This window comes from Carcharhinus amblyrhynchos, chromosome 2, assembly GCF_965287045.1.
Source record: "Carcharhinus amblyrhynchos chromosome 2, sCarAmb.v2.hapA, whole genome shotgun sequence".
Taxonomy (NCBI): Eukaryota; Metazoa; Chordata; class Chondrichthyes; order Carcharhiniformes; family Carcharhinidae; genus Carcharhinus; species Carcharhinus amblyrhynchos.
In genome coordinates this window covers 150,064,100-150,079,782 of record NC_137325.1, presented here as the reverse complement: position 1 = coordinate 150,079,782, position 15,683 = coordinate 150,064,100, and the positions used below count along the sequence as shown (strand labels likewise).

The 15,683-nt window shown below is 44.6% G+C and overlaps 1 protein-coding gene across 2 annotated transcripts in view; it reads left to right on the top strand.

Annotated features, from left to right (window-relative positions):
- LOC145359597 (poly(U)-binding-splicing factor PUF60-like) overlaps positions 1-15,683 on the top strand; it is a 105,449-nt gene that overhangs the window by 24,463 nt on the left and 65,303 nt on the right. For both annotated transcript variants that reach the window (XM_080214299.1, XM_080214290.1), the window contains exon 3: positions 12,535-12,621. In XM_080214299.1, the coding sequence (XP_080070425.1) occupies positions 12,535-12,621 (87 nt within the window). The remainder of the gene's footprint in view (positions 1-12,534; positions 12,622-15,683) is intronic.

Sequence of the window (15,683 nt, the reverse complement as noted above, 5' to 3'; positions counted from 1 at the left end):
CTCCGTGAAGACAGAAACAAAAAAGTTATTCAATACCTTAGCCATATCCCCATCCCCTACCACTAGGTTCCCTTTCTCATCCTCTAAAGGACCAACATTCGCCCTCGCCAGCCTCTTCCTTTTTATATATTTATAAAAACTCTTGCTATCCTATTTCCTGCTGACAGATGGGAAACTAAATGGTTTGTGGCTTTCTACTTGGTTTCCTTTGGAAAAAGGTGAATGTAAAACTGGGAGGTAACTGCTGCGCGCTTTGAATTCACAATTAAGGAGATGGTGTTACGTTTTCAACAAAGAAAATTACAGCACAGGAACAGGCCCTTCTGCCTTCCAAGCCTGCAGTGACCATGCTGTCCGACTGAATTAAAACCCCTACCCTTCTGGGGACCATATCCCTTATTCCCATCCTATTCCCATATTTGTCAAGGCACTCCTTAAAAGCCACGACAGTATCCGCTTCCACGACTTCCCCCAGCAGCGAGTTCCAGGCACCCACCACCCTCTTTGGAGGAAAAATTCTGCCTCGTACATCTCCTTTAAATCTTGCCCCTCGCACCTTAAACCTGTGCTCTCTAGTAATTGACTCTTGCACCCTGAGAAAAAGCTTCTGACTATCCGCTCTGTCCATGCCCTTCATGCTCTTGTAGACTTCTATCAGATCTCCCCTCAACCTCCATTGTTCCAGTGAAAACAAATGAAATTTCTCCAACTTCTCATAGCTAATGCCCTCCATACCAGGTAACATCCTGGTAAATCTTTTCTGTACCCTCTGCAAAGCCTCCACATCCTTCTGGTAGTGTGGTGACCAGACTTGAACACTATATTCCAAGTGCGGCCTCACTAAAGTTCTATAAAGCCGCAACATGACTTGCCAATTTTTGAACTCAGTGCCCCGGTCGATGAAGGCAAGCATGCCGTATGCCTTCTTGACTACCTTCTCAACCTGCATTGCCTCTTTCAGTGACCTGTACACCCAGATCCCTCTGCCCATCAATACTCTTAAGGATTCTGCCATTTACTGTATATTTCCTATCTTTATTCGACGTTCTAAAATGCATTACCTCACATTTGTCTGGATTAAACTCCATTTGCTGTCTCGCTGCTCAAGTCTCCAACTGTTCTATTTCCTGCTGTATCCTCTGATGGCCCTCATCGCTATCCGCAAATCCATCAACCTTTGTGTCATCCGCAAACTTACTACTCAAACCAGTTACATTTTCCTCAATCGTTTATTTATATATATGTGTACTCTTGCTAATACGTCCACTTATTTCCAAGTGGGAGTAAATACTGTTTCCAGGAATCTTTTCCAGTAATTCCCCTCCCACTGATATAAGGCTCGCTGGCCTGTAATTACTTGGATTATTCTTACTATCCTCCTGAAATAAAGGAACAACATTGGCTATTCACCAATCATAAAAACATAAGAAATCGGAGCAGGAGTAGGCCATCTAGCCCTTCGAGCCTGCCCCGCCATTCAATCCTCTAAGACCTCCCCTACACAGTAGGGGGCCTCACAATAAAATCCAACAAGTTTATTTGGTAGCACAAGCTTTCAGAGTCTTGCTCCTTCAGGTGAATGACGAGTTGTCATAGAATCATAGAAGTCCTACAGTGCAGAAAGAGGCCCTTCGACCCATCGAGTCTGCACCGACCACAATCCCACCCAGGCCCTCCCCCCATATCCCTACATACTTTACCCCCTAATCCCTTTAACTTACGCACCTCAGGATGCTAAGGGGCAATTTTAGCATGGCCAATCAACCTAGCCCGCACATCTTTGGACTGGGAGGAAACCGGAGCATCCAGACGAAACCCACGCAGACACGAGGAGAATGTGCAAACGCCACACAGGGACCCGAGCCAGGAATCAAACCCAGGCCCCTGGAGCTGTGAAGCAGCAGTGCTAACCACTGTGCTACCGTGCCGCCCACAGATTACAGATTGGCACCATCTCCTGACATGTTTCCTTCCAAAGCAGAGACAACTACAGGCAATCATAGAAACCAATGTTTGTGTTCACAAACAGGGCATTATACCTCCCCACTAGCCAGTGAGGATATAAAGATTTCTCTCAAGGCCTCAGCAATTTCCTCCCTTGCCTGTCTCAATATTCTGGGGTATATCCCATCAGGCCCTGGAGACTTGTCTACCTTAATGTTTCTCAAGAACCCAATATCACCTTTTTGACATGACTCAAACTATCTACAGACCCTTCATCCCCCAAGCCCTTCTCTTTGAATACTGACACAAAGCACTCGTTTAATACCTTGCCCATTTCCTCTGGCTCCATGCATAGATTTCCTCCCCAGCCCTTGAGTGGGCCAACCCCTCCCTGGTTACCCTTTTGCTTTTTATATATGTGACAAATTTCTATATTTGAAATTGATAAAATACCAGTACAGCATGATAGGCATCCAGGGATAAGGATGGAGGTGAAAATAGATATTTCAGATGTACTGTTATGTGTGGGTGATGCTTGGAGAACTGTAAATGTTATTGATAAGGAGTGCAAGGGAAATGTTAGCAACTACAGACCAGTCACTTTGATTTTAGTGGTAGGGAAACTTCTGGGAAGTACAGTTCATAGGCTAATTATGGAGAACCAGCATGGATTTGTTACAGCAAAATCAAGTTTAACTAACTTGCTGGAAACTGAAGTTTGACGAGGGCATTGCTGCTGATGTGATGGATTCTCAAAGGGCATTTCATACAATACCACACAACAGACTAGTGAGCAAAATTCTAGCTCTTGGAACAATAAGGTAAAATAGGCACTTGGATGTACAATTGGCTGAGTGACAGGAAACAAGCTAGTGATAAATAGTTTTTTTAGATTGTTTGTAGTGGAGTTCTCCAGGGATCGGTGTTAGTGCTCTTCCTGATATTAATGACCTCAGCCATAGTGTGCAGAGCATGATTTCACAATTTGTGGTTATGATTGGAAGCTTATCAACTGTGAAAAGAATCCCTTAAAAAAGGACATTGACATATTATTGGATTGGGAAGACAGGTGGCAGATGAAGTTCAGTGCAGAGAAGTGTGAAGTGATTCATTTTGGCAGGATGAATGTGGAGAGACTCCCTTAAAGGGAAAAAGTAGCAGGTGCAGGAACAATGGGACCTCGTGTACATGTACAGCAGTCATTGAAGGTGGCAGGGCATGTTGAGAGAAGAGTTAATGAAGCATGTGGTACCCTAAGTTTTTATTAATAGGGGCATTGAATGCAGGAGTATGGAAGTAATGTTGAACTTAAGGGGAGGGAGTTGTGATGGGGAGACTGGGACGGAGGAGGTTAGCTCCCAGGTAGGAGAGGACTGCAGGCAATATGAGAGGGAGATTAGACAGGGGGTGGAGAAGGTTAATGCCCAGACTGAGGGGCTGAAGTGTACATATTTTAAAGCCAGGAGTGTAGTGAATAAGGTAGATGAGCTTAGGGCGTGGATTGCTGCTTGGGAGTGTGATGTGGTGGCCATTACGGAGACTTGGATGTCTCAGGGACAGGACTGGGTACTTCAGGTGCCAGGATTCAGATGCTTCAGGAAGGACAGGGAGGGTGGCAGAAGAAGTGGTGGAGTGGCACTGTTGGTCAGGGACAGTGTCATGGCTGTAGAGAAGGAGGATGCCGTGGAGGGACTATCTACTGAGTCTCTGTGGGTGGAAGTTAGGAACAGCAAAGGGTCGAAAACTTTGCTGGGTGTATTCTATAGGCCGCCCAATAGTGACAGGGAAGTTGAGGTGTAGATAGGGAAACAGATTCTAGAGAGATGTAGTAATAACAGAGTTGTCGTGATGGGAGACTTCAATTTCCCAAACATCGACTGGAATATCCCTAGGGTAAGGGGTTTGGATGGGGAGGAGTTTGTTAGGTGTGTTCAGGAAGGTTTCCTGACACAGTACGTGGATAAGCCTACGAGGGGAGAGGCTGTACTTGACCTGGTACTGGCGAATGAACCAGGACAGGTGATGGATCTCTCGGTAGGAGAGCATCTTGGGAATGGTGACCATAATTCTATCTCCTTCACAATTGCATTGGAACGAGATAGGATCAGGCAGGCTAGGAAGGTGTTTGTCCGGAGTAGGGGGAAATACGAAGAAGTCAGGAAGTTACTTGGACAAATAAACTGGAAGGAGGCGTTCTTAGGGAAAAGTACCGAAGGAAGGTGGCGGATATTCAAGGAATGTTTGTCTGGAGCTCTGCATGACAACGTTCTGATGAGACAAGGGGGTTTTGATAGGTCGCGGGAACCGTGGTGCTTGAAGGCTGTGGTGAACCTAGTAAGGAGGAAAAGAAAGGTGTACAAAAGGTTCAGGGAACTAGGAGATGTTAAGGATCTTGAGGAGTATACGGATTGTAGAAAGGAGCTTAAAAGGGAAATTAGGAGAGCCAGAAGGGGTCATGAGAAGGCCTTGGCGGGTAAGATTAAGGAGAATCCCAAGGCCTTCTATAAATATGTGAAAAGTAAAAGGATGAGAAGAGAAGGGATAGGACCTATAAAAGGTGAGGGGGGAAAGGTCTGTGTGGAACCAGAGGAAATGGCAGAGGTGCTTAATGAGTACTTTGCCTCAGTATTCACAGTGGAAACTGATCAGGGAGATTTTGCTACGGTTTTGCAGCAGATGGAAAAGATTGAGTATGTGGATATTAAGGAGGAGGATGTGTTAGAACTTTTGAATTCTATCAAGATAGATAAGTCGCCGGGACCAGATGGGATGTACCCCAGGATACTGTGGGAGGCGAGGGAAGTGATTGCAGAGCCCCTGGCGATGATCTTTGCGTCGTCAATGGAGACGGGAGAGGTTCCGGAAGATTGGAGGATTGCGGATGTAGTTCCTATTTTCAAGAAAGGGAACAGAGATAGCCTGGGAAATTACCGACCAGTGAGTCTGACCTCAGTGGTTGGTAAGCTGATGGAGAGGCTTCTGAGGGGCAAGATTTACGAGCATTTGGAGAGGTTTGACATGATCAGAAATAGTCAGCATGGTTTTGTCAAGGGCAGGTCATGCCTTACAAGCCTAGTTGAGTTCTTCGAAAATGTGACTGAACACATTGACGAAGGAAGTGCAGTGGACGTGGTGTACATGGACTTCAGCAAGGCGTTTGATAAGGTCCCCCATGCAAGACTTCTTGAGAAGGTGAGAGGGCATGGGATCCAAGGGCCTTTGGCCTTGTGGATCCAGAACTGGCTTGCCTGCAGAAGGCAGAGAGTGGTTGTGGATGGGTCTTTTTTGGCATGGAGGCCAGTCACCAGTGGAGTGCCCCAGGGATCTGTTCTAGGACCTTTGCTGTTTGTCATTTTCATAAATGACCTGGATGAGGAAGTGAAGGGATGGGTAAGTAAGTTCGCTGATGACACGAAGGTCGGTGGTGTTGTGGATGGTCTGGAAGGATGTCAAAAGTTGCAGCAGGACATAAATAGGATGCAGGACTGGACGGAGAAGTGGCAGATGGACTTCAACGTGGATAAATGTGTAGTGGTCCATTTTGGCAGAACCAATGGGATGAACGAGTACACTATCAAGGGCAGGAGTCTTAGTAGTGTTGAAGAACAGAAGGATCTTGGGGTCTGGGTCCACAGGACTCTTAAATCGGCCTCGCAGGTGGAGGATGTGGTCAAGAAGGTGTATGGTGTACTGGCCTTCATTAATCGAGGGATTGAGTTTAGAAATCGGGAGGTAATGCTGCAACTTTATAAGACCCTTGTCAGGCCTCATTTGGAGTACTGTGCACAGTTTTGGTCGCCTCACTATAGGAAGGACATAGAAGCTATTGAAAGGGTACAGAGGAGATTTACAAGGATGTTGCCTGGACTGGGAGGCATGCCTTATGAAGTTAGGTTGAGGGAGCTGGGTCTCTTTTCCCTGGAGAGACGAAGGTTGAGAGGCGACCTGATAGAGGTTTATAAAATGTTGAGTGGAATAGATAGGGTGGATTCTCAAAGGCTATTTCCCCGGGTTGAAATGGTCGCTGCGAGAGGACACAGATTGAAGGTGCGGGGAGGCAAGTACAGAAGTGATGTTAGGGGTAAGTTTTTCACTGAGGGTGGTGAGTGAATGGAATCGGCTGCCGTCAGTGGTGGTGGAGGCGAACTCGCTGGGGTCTTTTAAAAGACTTCTGGATGAGTATATGGAATTTAATGGGATTGGGGGTTGTAGATAGGTCTATAGATTGGTAGGTGTTGATGTGATTGGCGCAACTCGTGGGCCGAAGGGCCTGTTTGTGCTGTAGTGTTCTATGTTCTATCATCTACACTGCTGCATCCATTTTTCGGTGCCCTACTTGACAGAGGATGAAAAGGCCTTGGAGAGAGTACAGAGGAGATTCACAAGGGTGATTCCAGGGATAGATAAAGAAGGAGCTGAGACTTGATAGAGCTATTAAAGATCCTGAGGGATATGGACAGGGATGAGAAACTGTTCCCTCGAGTACTTCAAAAACATGAGTGTACTGATACAAAATAATGGGCAAAAGAAGTAGAGTGATGGAAGGAAATTATTTTTCACCCAGTGAATGTGGGAGTCTGGGATGAACTTCATGAGAGGGTGTGGAGGCATGTTTTGATCTAGGTATTCAAAAGCAAATCAGATTGTATATTATTTCTTCATGAATAATGTTATGGGGATTAGGCAGGGGAGTGGGCTTGGTTCGCGTGTTTTCTTGGTGAGCCGGTATAGAGTTAATGGGCTGAATGGCCGCCTTCTGCTCAGTAATTGTTCTGTGATCTTGATTCTGTTTCATAAGTAAACGAGGAAAGGCTATTAAGTTTTATTTGACCTGAAAGGGGGCAATAGAAAACAATTTTTATATTTTTAGACTGGGTTTAAAGGAATGCTGTGATAAAGTAAAAGGTAATAGGGGAAAGGGGTATTTAAGGAAATATGTTGAGCAGGGTTGTGTCGGCTGTTAGGAGGAGATACATTGAGAGATGGCGTGAAATCTGCAACAGCCATCCAGAAACAAGGAAGTGAGTGCAAAGTCATGTGGTATTGCAGTTTTACCTTGGGCAATATTACTGGATCTTGAGTTGAAAATCTATTCGGGAGTGTTGCCAAGAAGATAACTGGGTGGGTTCTTTTAGGAAGGTTTTGTAAAACTTAACTGTGTAATTTTACGTGAGTGTGCCTAAGGTTTTTTTTTGTGAATAAATCTTTTAATTTTTTTCAGTCCCAAAATGTTACTGAAATTTTAAGTTTCTGTGATCGGCAAGTCTCTGCTCATTTTTAGAATACAAAATAGGTTATGATCAGTCAGACAAGTTTCCTTCTGAGATTTGGTTTATTTAGGAAATAACACCTGCGGTGGTCAGACCCCACTTTCCTCCGTACTGGTCCCAGTACCCCACAAACTGAACCCTTTTTAAGCTTATTTATTTATTCGTCACAAGTGAGTCTTACATTAACATTGAAATGAAGCTACTGTGAAATTCCCCCAGTCGCTACAGTCTGGTGCCTGTTCAGCCCAATGCACCTAACCAGCATGTCTTTCAGAATGTGGGAGGAAACAGGAACACCGGAGGAAACTCATGTGGACACGTCTACTAGGGCAGTCTACGAGCCATGCATTCATTTGCCTAATTTTATTTGCCTGATACCAACTTGCATCTCTTACTTAATACAGAGTGAGATCATGAAAACTGCTCCAGAAAGATGAGCCTTTGCTACCCATATAGAATGGTTGGCGCGGTGGCACAGTGGTTAGCACTGCTGTCTCAAAGTGCCAGGGACCTGGGTTCAATTCCTGGCTTGGGTCACTGTCTTTGTGGAGTCTGCACGTTCTCCCCGTGTCAACATGAGTTTTCTCTGGGGGCTCCGGTTTCCTCCCACGGTCCAAAAGACGTGCTGGTTAGATGTATTGGCCGTGCTAAATCCTCCTTCAGTGTATGCGAATAGGTGCCGAGTGTGGCGACTAAGGGATTTTTACAGTAACTTCATTGCAGTGTTAATGTAAGCCTACTTGTGACTAATAAACTTCTAGAGAAATAGAAGTGAATGTTTGTAGTTGCTGTGAAGTTGGGCGAGTAATTGTAGGTTGGGAGGTAGAAAGTTAGAATGTGGTGTTTGTAAGAATGGTAAAATTGTAAAAAGCATTGCATGGTCCCTTTAAAAGATGGTGCTTTTCCTGTGCTAAGAGAATGAAAAAATGCAAGTGCACAGAGAGCTCAAATTGAAACATTTATGTTGAAAGACCAAGCAACAATTTTTACCAAGACAACATGTTTCTAAATTTAGCAAGTCAATTTGAATCAGGCACTTGGATGCAAAGAACCTGTTAAATTTAAATCTGATGGTTTTGGCAATCTAGGACCAATCCTATTGCGGGAAGTATTGATATATTATCATAAGTATAAAAGAAGTGGACAGTGGGACAAAAAAGGAGAGCAACTGCGACCTGCCAGAGATCACCACTCTCAGCTGGCTGTCTCTCTTACGAGAGAATCGCTCGCTCAGATTAGCTGCATTTATGTCTTAGAGAAAGCACCATCTAGATAGAAAAGGTACCAAAGAAGAAAGAACGTACAGGCAAAGAACCAACAGAGAAGCCCAGAATGTTCTGGAAGACACACAACCTGGTTATAATTTAGTGAGTGACTAAATTCTATTTTTGTTAATGAGTGGGAATTGTATTTATTGGAACAGCGCATCATTAGAATCTTGTTTTATTCGGTAATAGTTAGAAGGTGTTATTCAGTTTGTTCATAGTTAATTTGTTCACTGTTAGATAAATTGTGTTGATTTTAGAGTGTCAGGGATTTATTTTGTATTTAATCACTAGAAGCTGCTGAAGAGCAGGTCGCACCACTTCACACACTCTTTTTACAGATTATAGGATGAGGTTCTCTTTGGGTGTTTTGGAGTTCTCGGGGTGGGGGTGGAAATTAACTTCCGCTTTATAACAGATTGGGAGCTCGGGTCTGGGATTTGAACAATCTGAGATCTTTAAGTAAACCTTAAGTGAGGTGTGGAAAATTTGTTGAATTTTGGTGGCTTATTGTCGGTTAAATCAAAGCTGGGGAAATGGCTCTTAACATTGCTAAAGAGGTTCTGGGGTTCACAGATGCTTTCCAAATTTGCCAAGAAAGTTTTTAGAAAGACAGAAAAAGATGACACTTGTAGAATTAGCAAACAGGCTGCAATTGGATTTAACTCAGGACAATAGGAAAGCTGAAATTGTAATGGAGATAGTCAAGGGATATCAGAGAAACAGTCAAGTGCACTGGAGTTGGAAAAAATTAAATAGCAAATGAGATGATTGGCGTTAGAAAGTGAACTTAAAAAGCTGTATTTAGAAAAAGAGAAAAGCAGAACAAAGGGAAAAAGTGAGAGAAGCTAAAGGGAAAGATTGTTTGAGTTGGAAAAGATGTAGTTGAACTTGAAACAAAATGACTTCAGATACCAGAAGTAAAAGTGTAAGATTGAAGTGATTATTGTAGCCCACCGCCTGGTAGGGATACATACAATATAAGAACATAAGAACATAAGAAATAGGAGCAGGAGTAGGCCATCCAGCCCTTCGAGCCTGCCCCGCCATTCAATAAGATCATGGCTGATCTGTCGCTGCTCAGTTCCACTTTCCCGCCCTCTCCCCATAACCCTTAATCCCCTCTCCTATCAAAAACCCAACAACCCGCGTCTTAAAAATATTTAGCGAGGCAGCCTCCACCACTTCAACGGGCAGAGAATTCCAGAGATTCACCACCCTTTGAGTGAAGAAGTTCCTCCTCAACTCCGTTCTAAACCGCCCCCCTTTTATCTTGAGGCTGTGCCCCCTAGTCCTATTGTCTTTTTTGAGCGGGAAGAGTCTTTCCACCTCTATCCTATCCATCCCATTCATCATCTTATACGTCTCAATGAGATCTCCTCTCATTCTTCTAAACTCTAACGAGTACAAGCCCAGTTTATTCAGCCTCTCACAGCTCAACCCCCTCAACTCCGGTATCAGCCTAGTAAACCTCCTCTGCACTCCCTCCAAGGCCAAAATATCTTTGCGCAGGTGCGGTGCCCAAAAATGCACACAGTACTCCAGTTGCGGCCTCACCAATGCCCTATACAGCTGCAGCAAGACCTCCCTACTTTTATATTCAATCCCCTTCGCTATGAAGGCCAGCATCCCATTCGCCTTCCTGACCACCTGCTGCACCGTCGCCTGCTGCAGTTTTTCGCCCCGTAAGTAATAGTTCTTCCTACCAAAGTGGACCACCTCACACTTGCCAACATTAAATTCCATTTGCCATTTCCTGGCCCATTCGCCCAGCCTATCTAGATCCTTCTGCAGACTCTCCACACCCTCCGCACAATTTGCCGTTCCCCCAATCTTGGTGTCATCAGCAAATTTCGACACTCTACACTCGGTTCCCTCCTCCAGATCATCTATATAAATGGTAAAAAGCTGAGGCCCCAGCACCGACCCCTGGGGCACTCCACTAGTCACCATCCGCCAATCCGAATAGCACCCGTTGACCCCCACTCTCTGCCTCCTATTTGACAACCAATCCTCTATCCACGCTAACACCCTACCCCCAACTCCATGTCCCTCGACCTTCTGCAATAACCTCTTGTGAGGCACTTTGTCAAACGTCTTCCGAAAATCCAGAAAGACCACATCCACCGGCTCTCCTCTATCCACCGCCCTAGACACATCCTCATAGAACTCCAGTAAATTTGTCAGACACGACTTCCCTTTAATGAAACCATGCTGCGTCTGCTTTATCAAGCAATTCCCTTCAAGATGCCTCGCAATTTCCTCCTTAATGACAGATTCTAACATTTTACCTACCACAGACGTTAAACTAACCGGCCTATAATTCCCCGCCTTTTGCCTGGCACCTTTCTTAAACAACGGCGTAACATTAGCCGTTTTCCAATCATCCGGCACTTCCCTGGAATCCAGCGACGTTTGGAAAATAACCACCAAGGCATCCACTATCACCTCCGCCATTTCTTTCAGAACCCTCGGATGCATTCCATCCGGTCCTGGGGACTTGTCCACAATCAGCCCCTCCAGTCTGTCGAGCACCGCCTCTCTAGTAACAGTAATGTCATTAAGACCCTCCAGTCCTACCACCTTTCCATTGCTAACACCTGGCAAATTATTCACGTCCTCCTCCGTGAAGACAGAAACAAAAAAGTTATTCAATACCTTAGCCATATCCCCATCCCCTACCACTAGGTCCCCTTTCTCATCCTCTAAAGGACCAACATTCACCCTCACCAGCCTCTTCCTTTTTATATATTTATAAAAACTCTTGCTATCCTTTTTTATATTAAGCGCTAGCCCAGCTTCATAGTTTCTCCTACCCTTCCTTATCAACTTCTTTGTCAATCTTTGTTGACATTTAAACCTCTCCCAATCTTCTTCTCGCCCACTACTCTTAGCTACTCTAAATTCCTCCGCTTTTAGTTTAACACTTTCCTTCACCTCCTTCGTTATCCACGGCTTATTACCTCTCCTCCTACTATCCTTTTTGACCATTGGAATAAATTTCCGTTGAGCACCAAGAAAGATCTCCTTAAAGATCCTCCACTGCTCCTCAACAGACCCTCCCTCCAACGCGCTCTCCCAATCCACATTCGCCAATTCTTCTCTCATCCTACCGTACTCCCCTCTATTCAAACAAAGGACGCGTGTCCGGGAACCCACTTTCTCCTCCTCCATCTGTACCAGAAACTCCACCATACAATGATCACTCTCCCCAAGAGGATCCTTCACCACAAGGTCCCTAATTCTACCTGCTTCATTACATAGCACCAGATCCAAGATAGCTCGCTCCCTCTTCGGCTCCAACACACACTGTTCGAGGAAACTATCCCGGCAGCGTTCCAAGAACTCTTCCTCGAGCCCCCCGCGTCCAACATGGGTCGACCAATCAATATGCAGATTGATATCCCCCATAACTACGGCCGTCCCATTCCTGCACGCCGCACTTATTTGCACGTTAACAGCCCGCCCCATCTCCAGATCATTATTCGGGGGCCTATAGACGACACCCACCAGCGTCTTCCTCCCTTTGCTGTTCCTAATCTCCACCCACAACGATTCTATATATATATATCTAGCTATTACCAAAATTTGATGAAAAAGATGCAGAAGCCCTTTTCATTTCCTTTGAGAAATTGGCTGCACAGATGAACTGGCCAGAGGAGGAATAATTCAGATTTTTACAGATCGAGGTGAGGTTCTCCTCTTTGGGTGTTTTGGTGAGAGTTCTCACAGGGGTGGGACCAACCTCTGCTTTATAATACAGAGCAAGGAAAGGTGGTGAATCGTAATAATTTAAAAACCAAGTACTAATTGTTTAACTATAGAACAGCTGGAAATTGAATCGATCTCGATACATTCCAAACACACAGCAAACTTATCAACATTTGTAAAGGGAAAGACTTCTGCAAATGATCTGTGATTTTAGTTTATACCATTTGTTTAACAGGTTATATCAAAGCAAATGAATGGATGTGATTTATTAGCCACCCATATATATTTGATGTATTAAAACTGGTGATCCCACAGCGAACTGAAATCTGTCTTTCAACTTTCAGGGTGGTGATATTATGAAACTGGAGAATGGGCAGTCGAAACTTGGCCTACCACCTCTTAACCCTGAGCAGCAAGAGGCACTACAAAAGGTAAAGCAAAACCTGATGGTGGACATTGTAGTTACTGAAATTCAGAACAGATTAGATAGAAAGTAATTGAGGCGGGGTTCAGTGAGCTGTAGCATGGGGATTCCACAGGGTAGGGCCATTGTGATGTTGGATGCAGAGTACAGTCCCTTTATTGTTTCTCTTTATCCCAGATATTGACATATATCAGATTAATTACTTTGATCATTTGTCATTATTAAAAGCATCAATGAACAAAGTATAACTTGAATCGTATTAAGCTGGCGAGTATGTAGTTTTGCATCTGTAATGTGTGATTTCCTGTCACAATGTTCTTTTATACTACCCTGCCATCAGTCACCGTGCAGCCTCTATAATTGGTACTTACAAACATCTGTTTGCTGTATTGGTGAAACTGTGCTTCAGCTTAGAATTAGTAATTGGAATGAGTGGGCTGCCTTGAGGAAAGCTTGGAGAGGTTTGGCTTGTATCCACTGGAGTTTAGAAGAGTAAGAGGCGACTTGATTGAAACATACAAAATTCTGAGGGGTCTTGACAGGGTGGATGTGGAGAGAATGTTTCTGCTTGAGGGAGACTGTAGACCTGGGGATCATGGTTTAAAAAATAGGGACCACCCATTTTAAGATTGAGATGAGAATTTTTTTTGAGTCAAGTGTTTCTGGAATTTTCTTCCTCAAAAGGCAGTGGAAGCAGAGTCTTTGAATATTTTTAAGGCAGAGCGAGATTAATTCTTTATTAACGAGGGGGTGAAAGGTTATCGGGGGCAGGCAAGAAAATGGGGTTGAGGACAGTCAGATCAGCCATTCATTGTAGATAAGTGTTATGATACAGGAGTTTGTTTGTACAGGAAGATGGGTTATATAAAAGCAGCAATGCAGGTTAATCCCCTCCCTGTCACTCACCATCCTGACTTGAAATAAATCTTCGTTTCTTTGTTCCTTCGCTGTCTCTGGGTCAAAATCCTGGAACTTTCTACCTAACAACACTGTGGGTGAAACAAAGCATACCGTTCATAGAGAAGGTAACGAGACAGTGTTGAATGTAATATTACAATCATAACTAGGATGTGGAGAATGATCAACTTAGTGCAAGATGGATCCATTCAAAAGTCTGGCAGTAGCAGGGAAGAAGCTGTTCTTGAGTTGGTTGTTACGTGACCTCAGACTTTTGTACCTTTTCATGGACTCAGCTCCACTTACCCGCCCACTCACCATAACCCTTAATTCCTTAACTCTTAAATCTGTCTACCTTTGTCTTAAAAACATTCAATGAGGGAGCCTCAACAGCTTCAGTGGCAGGGAATTCCACAGATTCACAACCCTTTGTGTGAAGAAGTTCCTCCTCAACTCAGTCCTAAATCTGCTTCCCCTTATTTTGAGGCTATGCTGTCTAGTTCTGGTTTCACCTGCCAGTGGAAACAACCTCCCTGCTTCTATCTTATCTATTCCCTTCATTATCTTATGTTTCTATAAGATCTCTCCTCATTATTCTAAATTCCAAATCAGTATAGCCCAGTCTACTCAGTCTGTCCTCATAAGCCAACCCTCTCAACTCCAGAATCAACCTAGTGAGTCTCCTCTGCACCCCCTCGAGTGCCAGTATATCCGTTCTCAAGTGAGGAGACTAAAACTGTACACAGTACCCCAGGTGTGGCCTCACCAGCACCTTACACAGCTGCAACATAATCTCCCGATAAAAGCAAATTATTGCGGATGTTGGAATCTGAAACCGAAAGAAAAATGCTGGAAAATCTCAGCAGGTCTGGCAGCATCTTTAAGGAGAGAAAAGAGCTGGCGTTTTGAGTCCAAATGACCCTTTGTCAAAGCTTCTCATTTACTCCATCCTCATTCCTCTAGTCCATTCCTGTGATGCCCTGCATCATATTGACAGCTTCTAGTTCGTAGGCCCTAACCGTCTTATATTCACCATGGATGTGCAATCTCTGTACACCTCCATCCCGCAAGGGAACGGCCTGAGAGCTCTTTCCTTCTTACTTGAAAAGAGGCCTGAACAATTCCCATCCAGCACCACTCCTCCGCTTGGCTGAACTCGTTCTATCGCTCAACAACTTCTCTAAGTTGGCTATTCTTGAGAGTGTGAAAATAGATAAGTCGCCTGGGCCGGATGGGATTTATCCTAGGATTCTCTGGGAGGCTAGGGAGGAGATTGCAGAGCCTTTGGCTTTGATCTTCATGTCGTCATTGGCTTCAGGTGTAGTGCCGGAAGACTGGAGGATAGCAAATGTCCCCTTGTTCAAGAAGGGGAGTAGAGACCATCCTGGGAATTATAGACCAGTGAGCCTTACTTCTGTTGTGGGCAAAGTTTTGGAAAGAATTATAAGGGATAGGATTTATAATCATCTCGAGGGAAATAAATTGATTAGGGATAGTCAACGTGGTTTTGTGACGGGTAGGTGGTGCCTCACAAACCTTATCGAGCTTTTTGAAAAGGTGACCAAAGAGGTGGATAAGGGTAAGGCAGTTGACGTGGCGTATATGGATTTTAGCAAAGAGTTTGATAAGGTTCCCCATGGTAGACTAATGCAGAAAATGCAGATGCATGGGATTGAGGGTGATTTAGCAGTTTGGATCAGGAATTGGCTAGCTGATAGAAGACAGAGGGTGGTGGTTGATGGGAAATATTCAACCTGGAGTGCAGTTACAAGTGGGGCACCTCAAGGATCTGTTTTGGGGCCACTGCTGTTTGTCATTTTTATAAATGACCTAGATGAGGGTGTAAAAGGATGGGTTCATAAATTTGCTGACGACACCAAAGTCAGAGGAGTTGTAGACAGTGAGGATGGATGTTCCAGTTTGCAGAGGGACATAGATAAGCTGCAGAGCTGGGCTGAGAGGTGGCAGATGGAGTTTAATACGGAAAACGTAGAATAGGAAAAAATAGGAATAAATAGGAACGTAGTAGTGATTGGGGATAGTGGGGTGAAGGGTATTGACACTGTCCTTTGTCACAATGACAAAGTGCACAGAAGGGTGTGTTGTCTGCCTGGTGCTCGGGTCCGGGATGTCGCAGCTGGGCTGCAGAGGAACCTGGAGTGGGAGGGTGAG